This window comes from Mesoplodon densirostris, chromosome X (assembly GCF_025265405.1).
Source record: "Mesoplodon densirostris isolate mMesDen1 chromosome X, mMesDen1 primary haplotype, whole genome shotgun sequence".
Classification (NCBI taxonomy): Eukaryota; Metazoa; Chordata; class Mammalia; order Artiodactyla; family Ziphiidae; genus Mesoplodon; species Mesoplodon densirostris.
Window position 1 is genome coordinate 74,644,049 of NC_082681.1, and position 19,781 is coordinate 74,663,829.

The 19,781-nt window shown below is 36.1% G+C and overlaps 1 protein-coding gene across 1 annotated transcript in view; it reads left to right on the forward strand.

The window, feature by feature from the left end:
* ZDHHC15 (zinc finger DHHC-type palmitoyltransferase 15) overlaps positions 1 to 19,781 on the forward strand; it is a 131,425-nt gene that overhangs the window by 59,168 nt on the left and 52,476 nt on the right. Inside the window, exons 4-8 of the mRNA XM_060087758.1 lie at positions 3,413 to 3,533; positions 11,305 to 11,374; positions 12,824 to 12,856; positions 13,581 to 13,701; positions 18,502 to 18,634. Coding sequence (XP_059943741.1) covers positions 3,413 to 3,533; positions 11,305 to 11,374; positions 12,824 to 12,856; positions 13,581 to 13,701; positions 18,502 to 18,634 — 478 coding nt within the window. The remainder of the gene's footprint in view (positions 1 to 3,412; positions 3,534 to 11,304; positions 11,375 to 12,823; positions 12,857 to 13,580; positions 13,702 to 18,501; positions 18,635 to 19,781) is intronic.

Below are 19,781 nucleotides of genomic sequence, written 5' to 3' on the forward strand. Positions count from 1 at the left end.
AAACAGTTGTTCAAACAAATAGTTATACACAGTTATTCACAGATCACTATTCACTGTAACCAAAAGATGGGAAGGAGCCAAATGTCCATCAACAGGGGAATGTATAAACCAAGTGTGGTATGTCCATACAATGGAATATTATTCAGCCATTAAAAAGGAATACATTACTGATACATGATACAACATGGATGAACCTTGAAAACATTATGCTAATTGAAATACAGCAGACACCAAAGGCCACATATTATTTGATTCCATTCATATGAAATATCCAGAAAGAAAAATCCAGTGAAGCAGAAGGTAGATTAGTGGTTGCCAGGGAATGGGAATGGAGGGAATAGGGAATCACCACTTAATGTATAGAGGGTTTCCTTTTGGAGTGATAAAAATATTCTGGAACTAGATAGTGGTGATGGTTGCAAAACACTGTGACTGTACTAAATGCCACTGACTCATACACTATAAAATGTACATTTTAAAATGAAATTTTATGTTCTGTGAATTTTAGCTCAATAAAATAATTGTCCTTGTCACACTATTTATAAAGCTTGTAGACCAGTAAAAAGGCTGAGTGGTTGGGAATTTTGTTGGCCTAAACTAGGTGACATGATGACAGGATTTAGATAATCACTGCAAATGTCTAACATTTAAGACCACATGTTAATCATTTTTAATGGGTAAAAAGAAAAGGTACATCTTTTGGGCCTATTTGATAGCCATGATATTAATTTATCTAATGCCAAATACATCCCAGTCTATCACCAGTTGTCCCACCCAAAGTGCATTTACTGGCTTATTGCATTCTAATCCTCAAAAATGCTTGGTTAGTGCCAGAAATAGGGTATCCAGGCATGACATCCTATTCCAAACCAAAGCCTATTGGCTATATAACTACAAGGTTTCATCACATACATGCAGTAACAACACTGCCTCTGCCTTTCAAGCTGGGGCAGTATACCACAAGAAAGTTATATTCCCAAGACCATCCCCAAACTTAAAGGGCTGCCCCAAGATGCTACTTTTAATTATCAACATTAAAAAAGAATTGTTTAAAACTTTATACTTTTAAATCAACTATACTTCAATAAGAAGGTTAAAAATAAGTTTAAAAATAAAACTTTATACTTTTCGGTTAGTATAATTGTTCTAAGAAAACAAACAAAAAAAACAGTTGCTTTTATATTAAATTTAGTTACCATTTTATAATATTAGCCTATAGACTTTTGGTTCTGAAAATTCTTAGTTGTGTGTGCCTATACAGTTCATCGCAGAATCCTTGGCTCCCTGGGCCTCCACCCATTAAATGCCTATAGTGCACCATATTTATTGTAATAGCCCAAAATTCCCCTACACATTTCCACATACCTGCAGGCAGTCACTCTACTTTAGAATGACATGGTACCATAAAAATGCACCACAGGTATGGTTCTTAAAATAGAGTGTTTGATTTTATACATTTCCAATTTTAAATTCAGATACATTTAAATTATCTTAAATATTTTATTAATTTATTTGTTTTGCTATTTTACTGATGTATAAATACATACTCTTTTCCAAGAACTAAGCTGTAAAGAGTATGATTTCATGATGTTTTTACCTATATATACACCCATATAATCACCATCCAGGTTAAGATTTTGAACATTTCCAACACCTCAGGAATCTCTTTCACACCCTTTCCCAACCAGCTTCCTATCAGGCGTAACCACTAGTCTTTCTATCACCATAGATTAATTTTGCCTATTTTTGAGCCTCACACACAAAGGGAATCATAGTATGCACTGTTTTGTGTAAGCCTTTCACTCAGTGTAATGTTTTCCAGATTCATTCATGTTGATGCATGTTTCAGTTATTCATTCCCTTTTACTGTTGTTATTCTCTTTTATCACAGTTGATTTATCCATTCACCAATTAAAGGACACTTGTGTTGTTACCATTTTTTTCTATTATGAATAAAGCTGCTATGAACAATCTTGTACCTGTCTTTTGGCATACACACAAACACACATACATATATATACACACACACACTTATTGTTCTCTTAGGTATATAACTGGGAATGGAATTGCTGAGTCATAGGGTGGCACATATTTAGCTTATGTAGATAATGCTAAACAGTTTTCCAAAGTGGTTGCATAAATCTACACTCCCACCAAGATCTTCAGATCCTCAAAATGCACCATAAAGAAAGTAAAGAGGAAAGCCACAGACTGGTAGAAAATATTCAACAAAGGACTAGTATACAAAATATATAAATTACTTCTCAAATCATTACAATACAAATCAATAATAAAAAAGACACATAACCCAATTATTTTTAATGGACAAAAGACTTGAATAGGCATTTCACAGGAAGATACCCAAATGGCCAATAAACTCACAAAAAGGTGCTGAATGTCATTAGTAATCAAAGGAGTGCAAATTAAAATCACAATAACATACTGCTACACACTCTCTAGAATAGTTAAAATTTTAAAGATTGGCTGTATCAAATATTTCTAAATGATTTAAGAAATTGGACTTGTAAAAGAGACTTTAATTACTTGTTATTATCCAGCACTGTTACACCGGTCTTGTGAAGTAAGTATTATTTCCTCTGTTTTACAGACAAAGAAACTTAGGTTGAGAGTATCTGGTTTTCCAAAGTGATTTTTGAACTATTAAATGGCAGAGATTAAGTTTAAATCCAGAGAATGTGATCACAGATCTTTCTCTTTTTCACCTCTGCCTACCCTTTGGCCCAAACAGAAGAAAACTTACAGGTTTGTATTACTTTGGAAAATCGTTGGCATTTTTTTTTGCCAGATTAGCAAAGTGTAGCACAAACATGGCAACAAGCTCCATACCAGACTAAAAATTTCTTAAATAGTGAGAATATCCAAATTTCTATTCACTTGAAAAATTATTATAGAATGTGAAGACAATGTTGCAAGTAGTCTCATCTAGCTTCTCCAAGAGTGTCACCTATGAAAAATACTCACAACTTAATAACAAGCATAGTTTATCATCAACAGGGTCCTGGCAGCAAGGTATCACATATCAACATGCAATATCGTATTATGGTGTAATGCAGTAGAAATGGCATAAGTCTTGGGGTCAAGTGAACTGGGTTTGGGGCTTAGTTTTGCTGCTTTTATTAGTTGAGTGAGTGTAACCATAGACAAGGTATTTAATCTAAGTTTTATTTTCTTTAGTTATAAAACAATATTACCTATCCCATAGAGTTATGAGTATTTAGATAAAAGCCAAATAAGATAAATGAGATAATTATCCAGAGAAAGTTATAAGCCAAATTGGTACCTGAGCTTCAAGGATAGGTAACAAATATTTTCATCCAAATAGTTATTGTTGTTTTTAGTCTTTTCTATTAATTTTGTAAAGTAAAGTCTTGCCTCTCACTTCTCCTTCCAGTTCCACCTGTCCTATACCGACAAGGAGCGCTATGAAAATGAAGAGAGACCTGAGGTCCAGAAGCAGATGCTTTCTGATATGGCCAAGAAGCTACCAGTTTACACAAGAACCGGGAGTGGAGGTCAGTTCATCCAAAGTCCCTTAGGGAGGCGGATCAGCAAGGATCTCAGAAAGACTGAGTCATAAATATCCTCAATCTAGCCCGCTTTTTCCTCCTTTCTTCTGAAGAACACTGTGGAGTCTTTTCTCAACATTTTATTATAAAAAAAGGTCAAACATTTACCCAAGATGGAATAATTATATTATAAACATCTGTATACCCACCACTGGAGTCACCACTAACGTTTTACTATATCTCTTTATCACATATCTGTCCACAAATCCATCCCTCTATCCATCATCCATCAAGATATCTTACTTTAAATTTTTTTTTTACTGAAGTATAGTTGATGTACAATGTAGTGTTAGTTTCTGGTGTACAATAAAGTGATTCAATTAAACCTACATAAATGTGTGTGTATATATATATATATATGTATATATATACATTTTCATATTCTTTTCCATTATGGTTTATTACAGGATATTGAATATAGTTCTCTGTGGTATGCAGTAGGTCCTTGCTGTTTATTTCATATATACTAGTTTGTATCTGCTAATCCCAGACTCCTAATTTATCCCTCCCACCTCCTTTCCACTTCGGTAATGATAAATTTGTTTTCTATGACTGTGAGTCTGTTTCTGTTTTGTAAATAAGTTAATTTCTATCATTTTTTTTAGATTCCACATATAAGTGATATCATATGGTATTTGTCTTTCTCTTTCTGACTTATTTCGTTTAGTATGATCATCTCTAGGTCCATCCATGTTGCTGCAAATGGCATTATTTCATTCTTTTTTATTGCTGAGTAGTATTCCATAATATATATATACCACATCTTCTTTATCTATTCATCTGTTGATCAACATTTAGGTTGCTTCCATGTCCTGGCAATTGTAAATAGTGCTGCAATGAACATTAGGGTGCATGTATATTTTCGAAGTATGCTTTTCTCTGGATATACGCCCAGGAATGGGATTGCTGGATCATATGGTAGTTCTATTTTTAGCTTTTTAAGGAACCTCCATACTGTTCATTATAGTGATTGTACCAATTTATATTCCCACCAACAGTGTAGGAGGGTTCCCTTTTCTCCACACCCTCCCCAGCATTTGTTATTTATAGATTTTTAATGATGGCAAGACATTTTATTCTTTGATGCATTTCAAAGTAAGTAGCCGATATCAATACACATCCACCTAAATATTTTATTGTTTTTCTTTGGGTGGAATTTACATACAAAACATGCACAAATCTTAAGTGTACCATTCAGTAGTTTGACAAATGTACACACCTGTGTAACTAAAACCTCTGAAAACATTACCACACCCCAGAAAGTTCTCTCATGCTCCTTCCCAGTCAATCCCACCACCACAACCAAAGACAACCACTATTCTGATAGTTTTCCACCATAGATTACTTCTACCTGCTCTAGAATTTTGTATAAATTGAATCATACAGTATGTACTGTTGTATCTGGCTTCTTTTATTCAGCATAATGTTTTTGAGACTCATTCACATTCTTGTGTATTTCATTCCATTTACTGCTGAGTAGTATTTCTTTTTTTTTACATCATTTTTTTTCATCTTTATTGGAGCATAATTGCTTTACAATGTTGTGTTAGTTTCTGCTGTACAAAGAGGTGAATCAGCTATATGTATACATATATCCCCATATCCCCTCCCTCTTGAGCCTCCCTCCCACCCGCCCTATCCTACCCCTCTAGGTCATCACAAAGCATCAAGCTGATCTCGCTGTGCTATGCAGCAGCTTCCCACTAGCCATCCATTTTACATTTGGTAGTGTATATATGTCAATGCTACTCCCTCACTTCGTCCCAGCTTCCCCTTCCCCCACTGTGTCCTCAACTCAATTCTCTATATCTGTGTCTTTGTTCCTGTCCTGCCATTAGGTTAATCAGTACCGTTTTTTTAGACTCCATATATATGCATTAGCATACGGTATTTGTTTTTCTCCTTCTGACTTACTTCACTCTGTATGACGGACTCTAGGTCCATCCACCTCATTACAAAAACTCAATTTCATTCGTTTCTATGGCTGAGTAATATTCCATTGAATATATGTGCCACAACTTCTTTATCCATTCATCTGTCAATGGACATTTAGGTTGCTTCCATATCCTGGCTATTGTAAATAGTGCTGCAATGAACACTGTGGTACGTGTGTCTTTTTCAGTTATGGTTTTCACAGGGTATATGCCCTGTAGTGGGATAGCCGGGTCATATGGTAGTTCTACTTTTAGTTTTTTAAGAAACCGCCATACTGTTCTCCATAGTGGTTGTATCAATTTACATTCCCACCAACAGTGCAGGAGGGTTCCCTTTTCTCTACACCCTCTCCAGAATTTATTGTTTATAGATTTTTTGATGACCCCCATTCTGACTGGTGTGAGGTGATACCTCATTGCAGTTTTGATTTGCATTTCTCTAATGGTTAATGACGCTGAGCATCTTTTCATGTGTTTGTTGGCAATCTGTATATCTTCTTTAGAGAAAAGTCTATTTAGGTCTTCTGCCCATTTTTGGATTGGGTTGTTTGTTTTTTTGATATTGAGCTGCATGAGCTGCTTGTATACTTTGGAGATTAATCCTTGGTCAGTTTCTTTGTTTGTAAATACTTTCTCCCATTCTGAGGGTTGTCTTTTCATCTTGTTTATGGTTTCCTTTGCTGTGTAAAAGCTTTTAAGTTTCATTAGGTCCCATTTGTTTATTTTTTATTTTATTTCCATTACTCTAGAAGGTGGGTCAAAAAGGATCTTGCTGTCATTTATGTCTTAGAGTGTTCTGCCTATGTTTTCCTCTAATAGTTTTATAGCGTCTGGCCTTACATTTAGGTCTTTAATCCATTTTGAGTTTATTTTTGTGTATGGTGTTAGGGAGTGTTATAATTTCATTCTTTAACATGTAGCTGTCCAATTTTCCCAGCACCACTTATTGAAGAGGCTGTCTATTCTACATTTTATATTCTTGCCTCCTTTATCAAAGATAAAGTGACCAGGGCTTCCCTGGTGGCACAGTGGTTGAGAGTCCGCCTGCCGATGCAGGGGACACCAGTTCGTGCCCTGGTCCAGGAAGATCCCACATGCCATGGAGCGGCTAGTCCCATGAGCCATGGCCACTGAGCCTGCACATCCGGAGCCTGTGCTCCACAACGGGAGAGGCCACAACAGTGAGAGGCCTGCTTACCGTAAACAACAAAAAAAAAACGATAAGGTGACCATATGTGCGTGGGTTTTTCTCTGGACTCTCTATCCTGTTCCATTGATCTATATTTCTGTTCGTTTGCCAGTACCATTCTGTCTTGATCACTGTAGCTTTGTACTATAGTCTGAAGTCAGGGAGCCTGACTTCTCCAGCTTCGTTTTTCTTTCTCAAGATTGCTTTGTCTGTTTGGGGTCTTCTGTGTTTCCACACAAATTGTAAACTTTTTTGTTCTAGTTCTGTGAAAAATGACATTGGTAATTTGATAGGGATGCCATTGAATCTGTAGGTTGCTTTGGGTAGTAGAGTCATTTTCACAATACTGATTCTTCCAATCCAGGAACATGGTGTATCTCTCCATCTGTTTGTATCGTCTTTGATTTCTTTCATCAGTGTCTTATAGTTTTCTGCATGCTGGTCTTTTGCCTCCTTAGGTAGGTTTATTCCTAGGTATTTTATTCTTTTTTTTTGCAGGGGTAAATGGGAGTGTTTTCTTAATTTCTCTTTCTGATTTTTCGTTGTTATTGTGTAGGAATGCAAGAGATTTCTGTGCATTAATTTTGTATCCTGCAGCTTTACCAAATTTGATTTACTCCAGTAGTTTTCTGGTGGCATCTTTAGGATTCTCTATGTATAGTATCATGTCATCCACAGACAGTGACAGTTTTACTTCTTCTTTTCCAATTTGTATTCCTTTTATTTCTTTTTCTTCTCTGATTGCCATAGCCAAAACTTCCAAAATTATGTTGAATAATAGTGGCAAGAGTGGGCACCCTTGTCTTGTTCCTGATCTTAGAGGAAATGCTTTCAGTTTTTCACCATTGTGAATTATGTTGGCTGTGGGTTTGTCATATATGGCTTTCATTATGTTGAGGTAGGCTCCCTCTCTGCCCACTTTCTGGAGAGTTTTTATCATAAATGGGTGTTGAGTTTTGTCAAAAGCTTTTCTGCATCTATTGAGAGTTTTTATCTTTCAGTTTGTTAATATGGTGTATCACATTGATTGATTTGTGTATATTGAGGAATCCTTGCATTAGTGGGATAAACCCCCCTTGATCATGGTGTGTGATCCTTTTCATGTGCTGTTGGATTCTGTTTGCTAGTATTTTGTTGAGGATTTTTGCATCTATGTTTATGAATGACATTGGCCTGTAGTTTTCTTTTTTTGTGACATCTTTGTCTGGTTTTGCTATCAGGGTGATGGGGACCTCATAAAATGAGTTTGGGAGTGTTCCTCACTCTGATATATTTTGAAACAGTTTGAGAAGGATAGATGTTAGCTCTTCTCTAAATGTTTGATAGAATTCTCCTGTGAAGCCAACTGGCCCTGGGCTCTTGTTTTTTGGAAGATTTTTAATCACAGTTTCAATTTCTGTGCTTGTGATTAGTCTGTTTATATTTTCTATTTATTCCTGGTTCGGTTTTGGAAAGTTGTACTTTTCCAAGAATTTGTCCATTTCTTCTAGGTTGTCCATTTTATTGGCATATATTTGCTTGTGGTAGTCTCTCATGAACCTTTGTATTTCTGCATTGTCAGTGAGTAACTTCTTTTTCATTTCTAATTTTATTGACTTGAGCCCTCTTGCTTTTTTTTTTCTTTATGAGTCTGGCTAAAGGTTTACCAATTTTGTTTATCTTTTCAAAGAACCATCTTTTAGTTTGATTGGTCTTTGCTATTGTTTCCTTCATTTCTTTTTCATTTATTTCTGATCTGATCTTTATGATTTCTTTCCTTCTGCTAAGTTTAGGTTTTTATTGTTTTTCTTTCTCTAATTGCTTTAGGTGTAAGGTTAGGTTGTTTATTTGAGATTTTTCTTGTTTCCTGAGGTAGCATTGTATTTCTATAAACTTCCATCTTAGAACTGCTTTTGCTTTTTCCCCATAGGTTTTGGTTCCTAGTATTTTCATTGTCATTTCTGAGTAGTATTTCATTGTATGAATATCATATTTTCTTTATCAGTTCACCAGTTGATGCTCAAGTGGGTTGTTTCCAGTGCTCAGCTATTATGAGTAAATCTGCTATGAAATTCTTGTACAAGTGTTTGTGCAGATATGTCTTCATTTTTTTCAGTAATACTCACTATGGAGTTTTATTGTTAGTTTTCATCTGCATGAGTGGAACAGTTATGGCTGAGCAATTCTCCACCTTTTATTTATTTATTTTTTATACATTTATTTATTTATTTTTGGCTGAGTTGGGTCTTTGTTGCTGCACGTGGTCTTTCTCTAGTTGCAGTGAGTGGAAGCTATTCTTCATTGCAGTGTGCGGGCTTCTCATTGCAGTAGCTTCTCTTGTTGCGGAGCACGGGCTCTAGGTGTGCAGGTTTCAGTAGTTTTGGCTTGTGGGCTCTAGAGCACAGGCTCAGTAGTTTTCACGCATGGGCTTAGTTGCCCCCTCGGCATGTGGGATCTTCCCAGACCAGGGCTCAAACCCATGTCCCCTGTACTGGCAAGCAGATTCTTAACCACTGTGCCACCAGGGAAGCCCTCTCCACCTTTTAAAATTTGAAAACGAATGCTTTTTTGACTAGTAATTCTAATTTTCTAATAAGGAAGATCGTGTTTCAAGGCTTTGGGAAGTATACTGTTGGACACTTATGTTCATCTATTTATCATTTATTTATTCAACCAATATTTATTAAGATCCCATATGACAATTGAGGATGTCTTAATATAGTCTGGGTATTAGATGATATTAAAGATTTATTTTCTTTGTTAAAGCATTAATGTCATGGTGGTTATGGTTTTTGTAAAAGTCTTCATGCATACTGAAGTATATTGAAAAGGAAACAGACAAGAAATTTTCTATATAATTTCAAACAGTAGTAAACAGAATGGTGTGATAGAGCAGAGATTACAAACTGGAAGTATATGGGAGGAATTTGACCCAGAGATATATTCTGTTTGACCTCTAATATGTCTTTTAAAACTTTGCATTTTTTACTAATTTTTAACAATTAGAATATTTCTGCATGAAAATCCACATTTTGGGCTACTCTTGAAAACTCAGACACTGGTAACATTCGATCTGCATTTCCCCATGGCAAAAATTAGCTAGAGCTGAGTAGTAGCCACTCTTTTTAAACATGGCACAAATTCTCAGGTTCTTCACTCACTACTCACTGTTCCCTGGACCCTTGAAGCATTTGTTTGCAGCCCTCATGATATAGAGTAATAGAGAAGGCTTCTCAGAGGCAATGTCATTTGATCTGAGACCTTAATAAGAAAAAGTAACTTGCAGGAATTCCTTGGTGGTCCAGTGGTTAGGACTCAGTGCTTTCACTACGGGGGCCAGGTTCAATCACTGGTCAGAGAACTAAGATCCCACAAGCCATGCAGAGCCACCAAAAAAAAAAGTAACTTGCCATGCTAAAGGTTTTGGAACTCGATTGAAGGTTTTTAGTGGAGAGTGATATAATCTGATTTAGATTTTAACAAATCACCTGGCTATTCTATAGAGAATGTATTGTGAGGGGACAAGAATGAAAGCAAAATAAATAATTAGGCAGCTATTGCAGTCATCTAAGTTAGAGGTGATGGTGGCTTAAACTGGACAGTGGCATTTGACTGTATCTTTAAAAACATGTTGAAGGAACTAAACATGCATGTCCCTCTCCCCTCCTTGTTACCTCAGTTATAGCCATACTTTGGTCACCACCACCACCACATTGCTAGAATGAACACAGAAACTCTGCTGAATTAATAGTTCATTATGTTGAATCAGTTATGTGTGCTTAAGGTACACTTTAGGTTTAATAATTATATTAGCTCAAATTTTCATAATTTTAGTTGTTACACTTAATAATCACATTAAACAGTCATACTCTATCAATGAACACAGAGAAAATTAGAAGGAAAGGAAAATGTCTTTCATGTAAGGAAATAAAGAAAAGAAGGAAGGAGGTAGAGAGGGAAGGAGAACTGATTTTTTATATCATACTTACAAAGTGAAAAGAATCCTGAACTAAAGGGTCAGAAAAACTGTACTAGTCACAGCCTTGCCACTTGCTTACTGTGTGATTTTGTGTAAGTTACTTGACATGGCTCAGGTCTTTATTTTCTATATCTGTGGAATGGTCAATTGAACTAATTTGTTCTAGAATGTCTCTTCTATTCTTCAAATTCTTATTCTAAGAACCACCTTCTTTACCATGCTTTAGGAGTTTTATCCACCTCATACAATCCAACCTCAGGAGAGAGGAGATAAATTATGAATCCTGTTTTCAGATAGGAAAGTTGGAATAAGCAGAGGCTAAATGATTTTCCCAAGATAACTCAAGCAATTGACAGTATATTTTATTTCATAATACAGAATTCTATGATCAGATATCCAGATATGAAAATTTTCCCCTTACACTCATCCCCCGAAAGGTGCTTTTAAGATTGATCCAACAGGGAAAAAATACATACCACAATTCTCTTATGTGATCTGTCTTTTGCTTGGTAACTTGAAATGAGATGAGTTTGAGTACCTGTAATCAATGTATAACAAGTCATCCAGATTGGCTAGTAAGATATATGGTGTCATATTGATCCCTAACCAGTGCTAACCACCTTATTTTTCCTATAGCCGTAAGGTTCTGTGACCGGTGCCATTTGATCAAGCCAGATCGCTGCCACCACTGCTCTGTCTGTGCCATGTAAGTGACAGCCATAATTCCCCTGGGCTGAGCTTGGCCACTGATGGTTACCTTAAAAACCAAGTGACTGATCCTAACATGTTGATCCTAAAGAGCATTTCCTTTCAATCACAATGAGCACATGACAAATACGCTCACAGGGATGATGATGATTCAAACTATTATAAAGATAGGAAAGAGAAATAAAACTGCATTTTTAAAAATAAAAATTTTATTTTAGAACAGTTTTATATTTATAGAATCATTGTAAAGATAGTTCTCATACGCCCCACACCATTTCCCATGTAATATCTTACATTAATGTGGTACATTTCTTACAATTAATGAACCAGCATTGATTTTTTATTTTTAGCCAAAATCCATACTCTATTTAGATTTTCTCAGTTTTTCCCTGATGTCTTTGTTCTGTTACAGGATCCTATCCAGGATACCATATTACATTTAGTTGTCACGTCTTCTTAGGCTCCTCTTAGCTGTGACAGTTTCTCAGACTTTACTTATTTTTGATAACCTTGACGGTTTTTAGAATTGTCAGGTTTTTTGCAGAATATCCCTCAGGTGGGATTTGTCTGATATTTTTCTCATGATTAGATTTAGATAATGTCTTTTGGGGGAGGAAGACCAGAGAGATTAAGTGCCCTTCTCATTATATCATATCAAGGGTACGTACCATAGACATGACTTACTGCAATGTTAATCTTAATCATCTGACTGAGGCAGTGTTTGCCAGACTTCTCCACTGTAAAGTTACTCTTCTTCCTCCCCCACCCCATACTGTACTCTTTAGAAGGAAATCTCTGTGTAGAGCCAACACTAAAGGAATGAGAAGTTATGCTTCCCCCACCCTGCCTTGCAGGCAGAGTATCTACATAAATTATTTGGAATTCCTCTACATGGGAGATTTGTCTCTTCTCCCTCATTTATTTATTAAATCATTTACTTATATCAATATGTGGGCATGGACAATCATTTTACATTTGGGGTTAGAAGTCAATACTACTTTATTTTGTTACTCAAATTGCTCCAGCTTTGTAAAATCCCATTTTTATGCTAATAAATATAAGCTTCATATCCTTCTTCTTGAGTGTTTGTTCCATCCATGTTTCTCTTACCCTTGATTCAAGCACAGGCTGCAGTCATGTTTTCTTCTTTACTTTTATTAAACTAAGTAAATAAAATGAGGAGAGGTATCTTGGACCTATTCTCTGTGTCAGTATCCTAGAGTTCCCAATGCCTTTTAAAGGTTGGAATTTTAGGCATTTAACTTGCTGCCAGCATGACCCTAAAGTTTTGTGATTGGCTCATCCTAGGAACAACTGAGGACATAATAGTTTTGGAGAAGCTATAGTGGGAATCTAAGAATGAGTGTACTGGGACCATGTAAAAATACTGGTGATACCCTGAGTTCAATTCTGAAGTTTATCACACTGTATTTTGTTCCTTTTGTAGGTGTGTATTAAAAATGGATCATCATTGCCCTTGGTATGTCCTTTTGATTAATTTCTCCCCTCTAATAGCGTCAAAGTCGTTCAATGCCTACTTTCCTAAGCATAGTTGTAAAATGCCTGTTTCCCCTACCATAATTCATTGGGCTTTGTATTTGTGTGGGGAACAGGGAAGACGTAACATTTTAAAGCAAGAATAACTATACCACCAAAGGTGTGATAGTGAATTCCTGGTGTCACAGAGCTAATGGTCTCTTGTCCATTAGCTATAATAATGAAAGAGAGTACAGATAGTTGTCCCCTTTGACATTACATAATTCAGCTCTTTTTTTAGCTGTCCTGATGTTTGAAAATCTCTAGATTGTTAATTTAAGCAATTCTCCAAATTTTATATGTCTGACCTAGAGAGCCAGTATGAAATCATCTAACTATAAAGAGAACATGCCATACTATACTAAGTATAGCTGTGGAGATTGTAGTACATTTTCAGCATCCAAGATCCAGGTTTGCTTGGGTGTGTCAGGAACCAGTCCAGAACTGTTAGGTAGGCCAGCTGTCTCTGTGTCTGTAAATAAAAAGAAAAACAAGTGAGAAATGAACTTGTGTTTCCAGTCTGTTCCTATTAAGGGACTTCAATTTCTGTTGAGTTTCTACACAACAGATAATGAAGCAGCAGGGGTAACATAGTTCACTCTGTATCAGTGTGTTCTATATCAATGGATCCTGATTTCAAATTAGTTTTTCTTTTTTTCCTTTTTTAGGGTTAATAACTGCATTGGATTTTCCAACTATAAATTCTTCCTTCAATTCTTAGCTTATTCTGTTCTCTATTGCCTGTACATTGCCACAACGGTCTTCAGCTATTTCATCAAATACTGGAGAGTAAGTTAAAAAATCCAGAAGGGTCTCCCCACCAAGAATAAATACACACCTATTCCAATCTGTGACATTGTTCACATTATCTTTTTTTTTTTTTTTTTTTTTACATTTTGAAGTAGCTAATACTGAAGTAATCAGAAAGGAAAGCACAGAAAACAAGTTTCCCACATTAAATATTCTGAGATTTAGGAGGCTGTTATTTAGATGTCAGTTAAAGTTTCTATCATACATGAGAATCTTGTTGGGCCTTCAGGAACCTAATCTCTTGAGACTTACTGATTCTTTACAATGTATTTATCTAATCAAGTTTTAAAAATCTACTTCTTACCAATTTTAGGTTTGAAAAATGTTGAAACTAATTCTAAATCCCTAGTTTCCTAAGAAAAAGGCTGACAAAGCACTCCCTCGTTGTCAGAAAATACTTTCTAAATCCCTGTTCAAAGGAAGTTGCAAAATTCCTACTGGACAGAAAGATTCATTAACTCATCTTCACAAAAGACCAAAATGAAAAGGGAGAGTCTTATTTGAACTTTGTATGACAAACTCTGGGTAGGGTATTAGGAGAACTGAGTTCTAATACTGGCTCTGCTACCTGCTTCGCTGGCTCATTGCCAAGATCAAATGAAACATGTTGAGGGACTTCCCTGGCAGTCCAGTGGTTAAGACTTCGCCTTCCAATGCAGGGGGTGCGGGTTCGATCCCTGGTCAGGGAGCTAAGATCCCACATGCTTTGCGGCCAAAAAACCAAAGCATAAAACAGAAGCAATATTCTAACAAATTCAATAAAGACTTTAAAAATGGTCCACATCAAAAAAAAAGAAAGAAATGAGGAAATCATAAGATATTATCCAGTGCAAGGTTAAAAGAAAAAGATTAACCTTACACTGGATAATACCTTTAAAAAAATGAAACAGATGTTGAAAGTATTTTACTTTTCAAAACATGATTCCAATCATTATAATGAAATCTTTTTTTAAAATCCTACTTTCACCTTTCTTCTACTTGAAGATATCAGTTATATTCCATCTATTTCCAAAAAAGTGAAGGCAGATTTTCAGTTTACATATGTATATGGGATCTGCAGCAGTATAGTGATTTTTTTTTAATTTCATGCCAATGGACTCCAGAAGATATGTCTTCCCCACATACAACTACAATACAGTTACTAAGACATTATAACCTTACATGATGAGGGCTTTCCAAACTGAACCTGAATAGCAAAAAAGAGATGTGGGCAGGGCTACTGGTTATTACTTTAGGAATTGCACAAGAGCCTGTATAACAGGAATATCTCACCTCAGGGGGAGAGGTAAAGCACATAAATCCTGTGAGTAGAATATATATTATAATAAACTGGAGAAAATAAGGAGAAAGGCAAGGCAGTGAGAGCCTAAATAGCCGAGAATATTTAAATTATTAATTAGTGCTTTGATCCCTACTAGTGTAGGAAATATAGTGTAGAATATTATAGAGGTATGGGCTTTGCATTCTCCCTTCGACTTGCTTAATCAATTCCAATATTTAATAACTATAAGAATCAGGAATTATATAATACATATCAAAATCTCAACTCAGGGATATAAAAGTATAAGCAGAAAGGAAGTTTTATCATAAATTTTCCCCAAATACAAAATGCTTCATCATCCTGGTATCTCTTCTTTGGCCCCTTTCCACATCGCAGGATCTCTTATCTATTGCCCAGGTTTCCATGACCTTTTTGGCATTCTATTCACACACTGAGCCACTACCATAAAAAAATCTCCTGCAACCAATTCAGCAGGAAAAGTGTCAGCCTTGGTCTTCACTACAGACTTTACTTGGTCCTTAACACAGTAGGCTACTGTTTAAAAACTACCCTTTGATAACAGAGTAAACAATGTTGTATTTCATACATTTTGCCTTTGGCCCTCCTAGTCAGCCAATAGTCAAATACCACAATGCCAGCCAGTGCTGAATGCTTCTTTTACCCTTGAAAGATAATATCTAGATATTATTTAATCTCCAGAAATGTGCCAGTATTCACAAGCAAGGGGTGAAAATAGCCTTGCCCATTTCCTATTCCTTCATTTTTTTCTCCACAATAAACTAGCTTATGCCTGACAGATGCTAGATGAGGAAACCTGTCCTGGCTTGCCCTCATAATGAAAAGGGCATTGACAGTTCAGAGAAATGCTTCTTTGCAGTCTCTCCAGCCAGAGAGCACTTTGGTGTGGTTTAAAGATGGATTTCTCAGTTCAGATTGAGTCTCCCCTAAAATGAAAAGTAAACACTGCCGTGTATTTTAAAAGCCATGTATCAAGGAGACTAGCTGTACTCCTAAGAATAGCAACCTCCATTTGTATGGTACTTTACCATTTTCAAAGCACTTTCATATCTGTTATATCATCTTATCCTCACCACAACCTTGTGAACTAGGTAGAGCAGGAATTATTAGTCTAACTTAAAGATGATAAAACTGAGGGTCATAGTAGTTAAGTGACTTGCTCAGGATCGCCCAGCTTCTAAGTTGCAAAGTGAGAACTTGAACTTGTCTAACTCTTAAGCCCAGTCATCTTAAACACTGTACCATGTCCTACTGCCCATTATGGTCCTACTATAGAGAAGCTCTAGCTCCTTTGAAATAAAGAATTCAGAAGACCATCAGATTGTGGTTCTCCTCTCAATATTAACTTAAAGAGTAGCACTTTGATAGGAAATTGATATTTGACATGAAGAAAGTAGTAATATACACCTCCCACACTGGGCCATGGATCTCCTCATAGAGGCTATGAATTCTTTTAGAACTAAGATAATAAGATTAATCTACCAATATTCCCCTGAACTGTTTCTGGTGGTTATTGCTTTGAGTAATTTAGCTTGGTTATCTCCTGAGTAGGTAATTTTGAACATAGGGCCATCACCCTCTTCTAACAAAAAAGAAAGTTAAATATTAAGGACTTTATCAAGGGACAACACAGTAGATATGCTTTGGCAGACAGAAGAGAGTTCTATAAGAGCAATTAGGGAAGGGAAAGACTTGCAGCTCAGCCCCTCCGAGTGTGAACTGACTTTATATCAGTCCCTCCTGCCCAGCCATTTCCTATTGTCCATTTAAACATGAAAGATAAGAAGTAAAATAAATGTGAGCTTTAAAACCTTTTAAAAACTTATTTAAAAAGTAGAGATTATGGGGCTTCCCTGGTGGCGCAGTGGTTGAGAGTCTGCCTGCCAATGCAGGGGACACGGGTTCGTGCCCCGGTCCGGGAAGATCCCACATGACGCGGAGCGGCTGGGCCCGTGAGCCATGGCCGCTGAGCCTGCGTGTCCGGAGCCTGTGCTCCGCAACGGGAGAGGCCACAACAGTGAGAGGCCCGTGTACCGCAAAAAAAAAAAAAAAAAAAAAAGTAGAGAATATGAAAACAAAAACACAGGCAAAAACCACTACAAAATCTTTCCTATAAATTCAAAACAAAACAAAAACCAATCAAATTCAATTTGGGTGCTTAGGCCAAGATTTTATAGAGGAATCATTTCAAAAAGGAACTTCACATAAAAGTTCATGAAGGTCAAAGTCCTTGGTATAGCTATTTCCTGGGGTGCTCTGTCCCCAGCAAATTTCACCCAGACCACCCCTCAGCTGAAAGCATCTGACTGGTTTACTTCACTTTATCTTCATCCTTCAAACACATACTGTCTGGAAGATTCCCAATATTTCCTTACATCAAAATAAATATAAATCTTCTCTAAGAGATGAAAAAATTCTGTACCATCTGAATTTGCCAAATGTTTCCAAGCTTTAACTTTCTCCTTCCAAACTGTAGTAGAACTAGATCCTAATGTCAAGGTCTACTTCAACCAAGAATCACCTTTACGACTCAAGAGCATTTGGAAATATTTCAAAGCAATTCATCACACAAAAACAGTGATCAGCACAGGAAAGGGGGAAATAAAGAAAAGTCTTTCTCCCAAATGCTTACTCCAAAATTGAAAATGTTTTCTAAAGTTCTCTTCAGAAGACAAAATGTTGCATGCTATGCATGCTATAGAACTTTAGAAAATTCATTCTAGTCTGGGGCTGCTTTAAAAAAACAAAACTGTTGCCATATGGAAAATGAGATGTCCCAGCTAACTATAAAAGTCTTTAGCTACCTACTTTTACAATTGCCTGTCAAATCTTGCATGATTTTACTGTCTAAACAGCTGTTTCACAGGATGTAATATACCAGCACATTCTACTTCAACTATAAAAAACAACCACACAAAATTTGCAGTAGCCTTAAAATCAAGTCGACTTAGAGGTAGAACATTTTAAAATTCTACCTATGTGTTTTAACTTCCTACATATATCACTGTGACAATTTTAGCACACATATATCCAAAGAAACATGACATATAAAGTATTCCAGAATAACCCACCTTGAAACAAGAGGATGAACCATGTGACCTCAAGATCACCTCTAGCCAATGACTCAAAATTTACAAACTAAATGGAATACAAGCTTTAAGAGGTTGCATACCAATTATGGCTTCAGTATACTCTTTTAACCTTACCCTTTTCTAATTGGTATATTATATACTCTATTTTACACTGAACTGCACTTAAGCAAAGATCCATTTTAGGCTTTGTAGGCTAATAGCATATCCATAATAAGGTATGGTCATCCACAGAAAGAACTGTTTTGTAAAAATTTTACAAAATTGACTTTTTAAATTACAGCTAGACATTTTATACATATGGAAGAAAGTACTAACCTATACAGAAAAACTAGCCAAACCTTATGACTTTAATCCTTTGTTTCTGTTTGTTTATTATTTCTTTTCTAGGGGGAATTGCCCAGTGTTCGCTCTAAGTTCCATGTCCTTTTTCTCCTTTTTGTGGCCTGCATGTTTTTTGTCAGCCTTGTGATTCTCTTTGGTTACCACTGTTGGCTTGTCAGCAGAAACAAAACCACCTTAGGTAAGACTGGATATTAAGACTAGGAAAAAAACATATGAATGTATATCCCTGTGACCTATGGATTGTTCCCAAGGAAGAGAAAAACTTCCAATGAAACATTTCACCTGCAGTGACATCTCTTTGCCTCCAAACGGAAACAGATGTAAACACGTTTTACCAAACTGGAGAGCCATAGTGAATGAAGCTTACAGACTAAAGAGAACATTAGTGAATAAAACCTCACACAAAATCAAAAATGACCATTGCTTTTTATAGTTCATTCTGGGTAATAGCTCCCCAGATTTTCAGCTTGAAAATTTTGAAAGGGTGCTCACATAAGGAAGTGAAGGTAAGAATCAGTACAGAAGGGAACATCAGAAGGAGGAAGTCAAGGTCAATAAAGATAGAAAAATCTAATTTATTAAACACTTCTAAAAACAGAGTCCTGAGAAAAAATCCAAACCAACAAATCATTGAATATCTACAGTTATCAAGGAGCTGTGTAGGGACTGTGGGAATGAGATAAACACATTGAACAAGTGAGTCTCTAGAAAATGAGCACAAGAAATGAAAATTTTTCTCTGAAAATTTTTCCACTACTCTATACTCTGGGCTTTTATTTGGAGAATTGCATTTCTGATGTATCCAGTGCAATAATCGTTTTCATGGTGAAACAAATATTTATACTGTACACGAATAAATGCATGAGGGTTAAGGAGAAAGTGTCCAAATACTGAACGTTTAGCTAAGATACATTTGAGGAAAGTATAGTGCAAAAGCTACTCTACTTTTGGAATTCATTTGCTAATAATGATAACAGCTAAGAAAGTATTTGCACTTATTTTCTAAACCAAATATATATGTAGCACTTAGTTGCTAGGGTAGTAGATTAGCATATTTGGCTTAGAGAGCAGCTACAACATAGAAAAGTACTAAAAGCTTCATGATAACACAATCTGAAAACAAAGAACAAAAGGGAAATGGCCAGATGCAGCCAGAGCCCAACAGTGAAAGTGTTTGCTTAATGGGATAAATGTGTATCTAAAAATAATGTGCACTAACATGGTCCAATTTCTCATAGTCGTTGAGGTGATTATAGTCCACCCATTGACATTTTTTCTGGAGTAAAACTCAATTTCTTACATTGCAGGCTTCAGTGTGAACATGT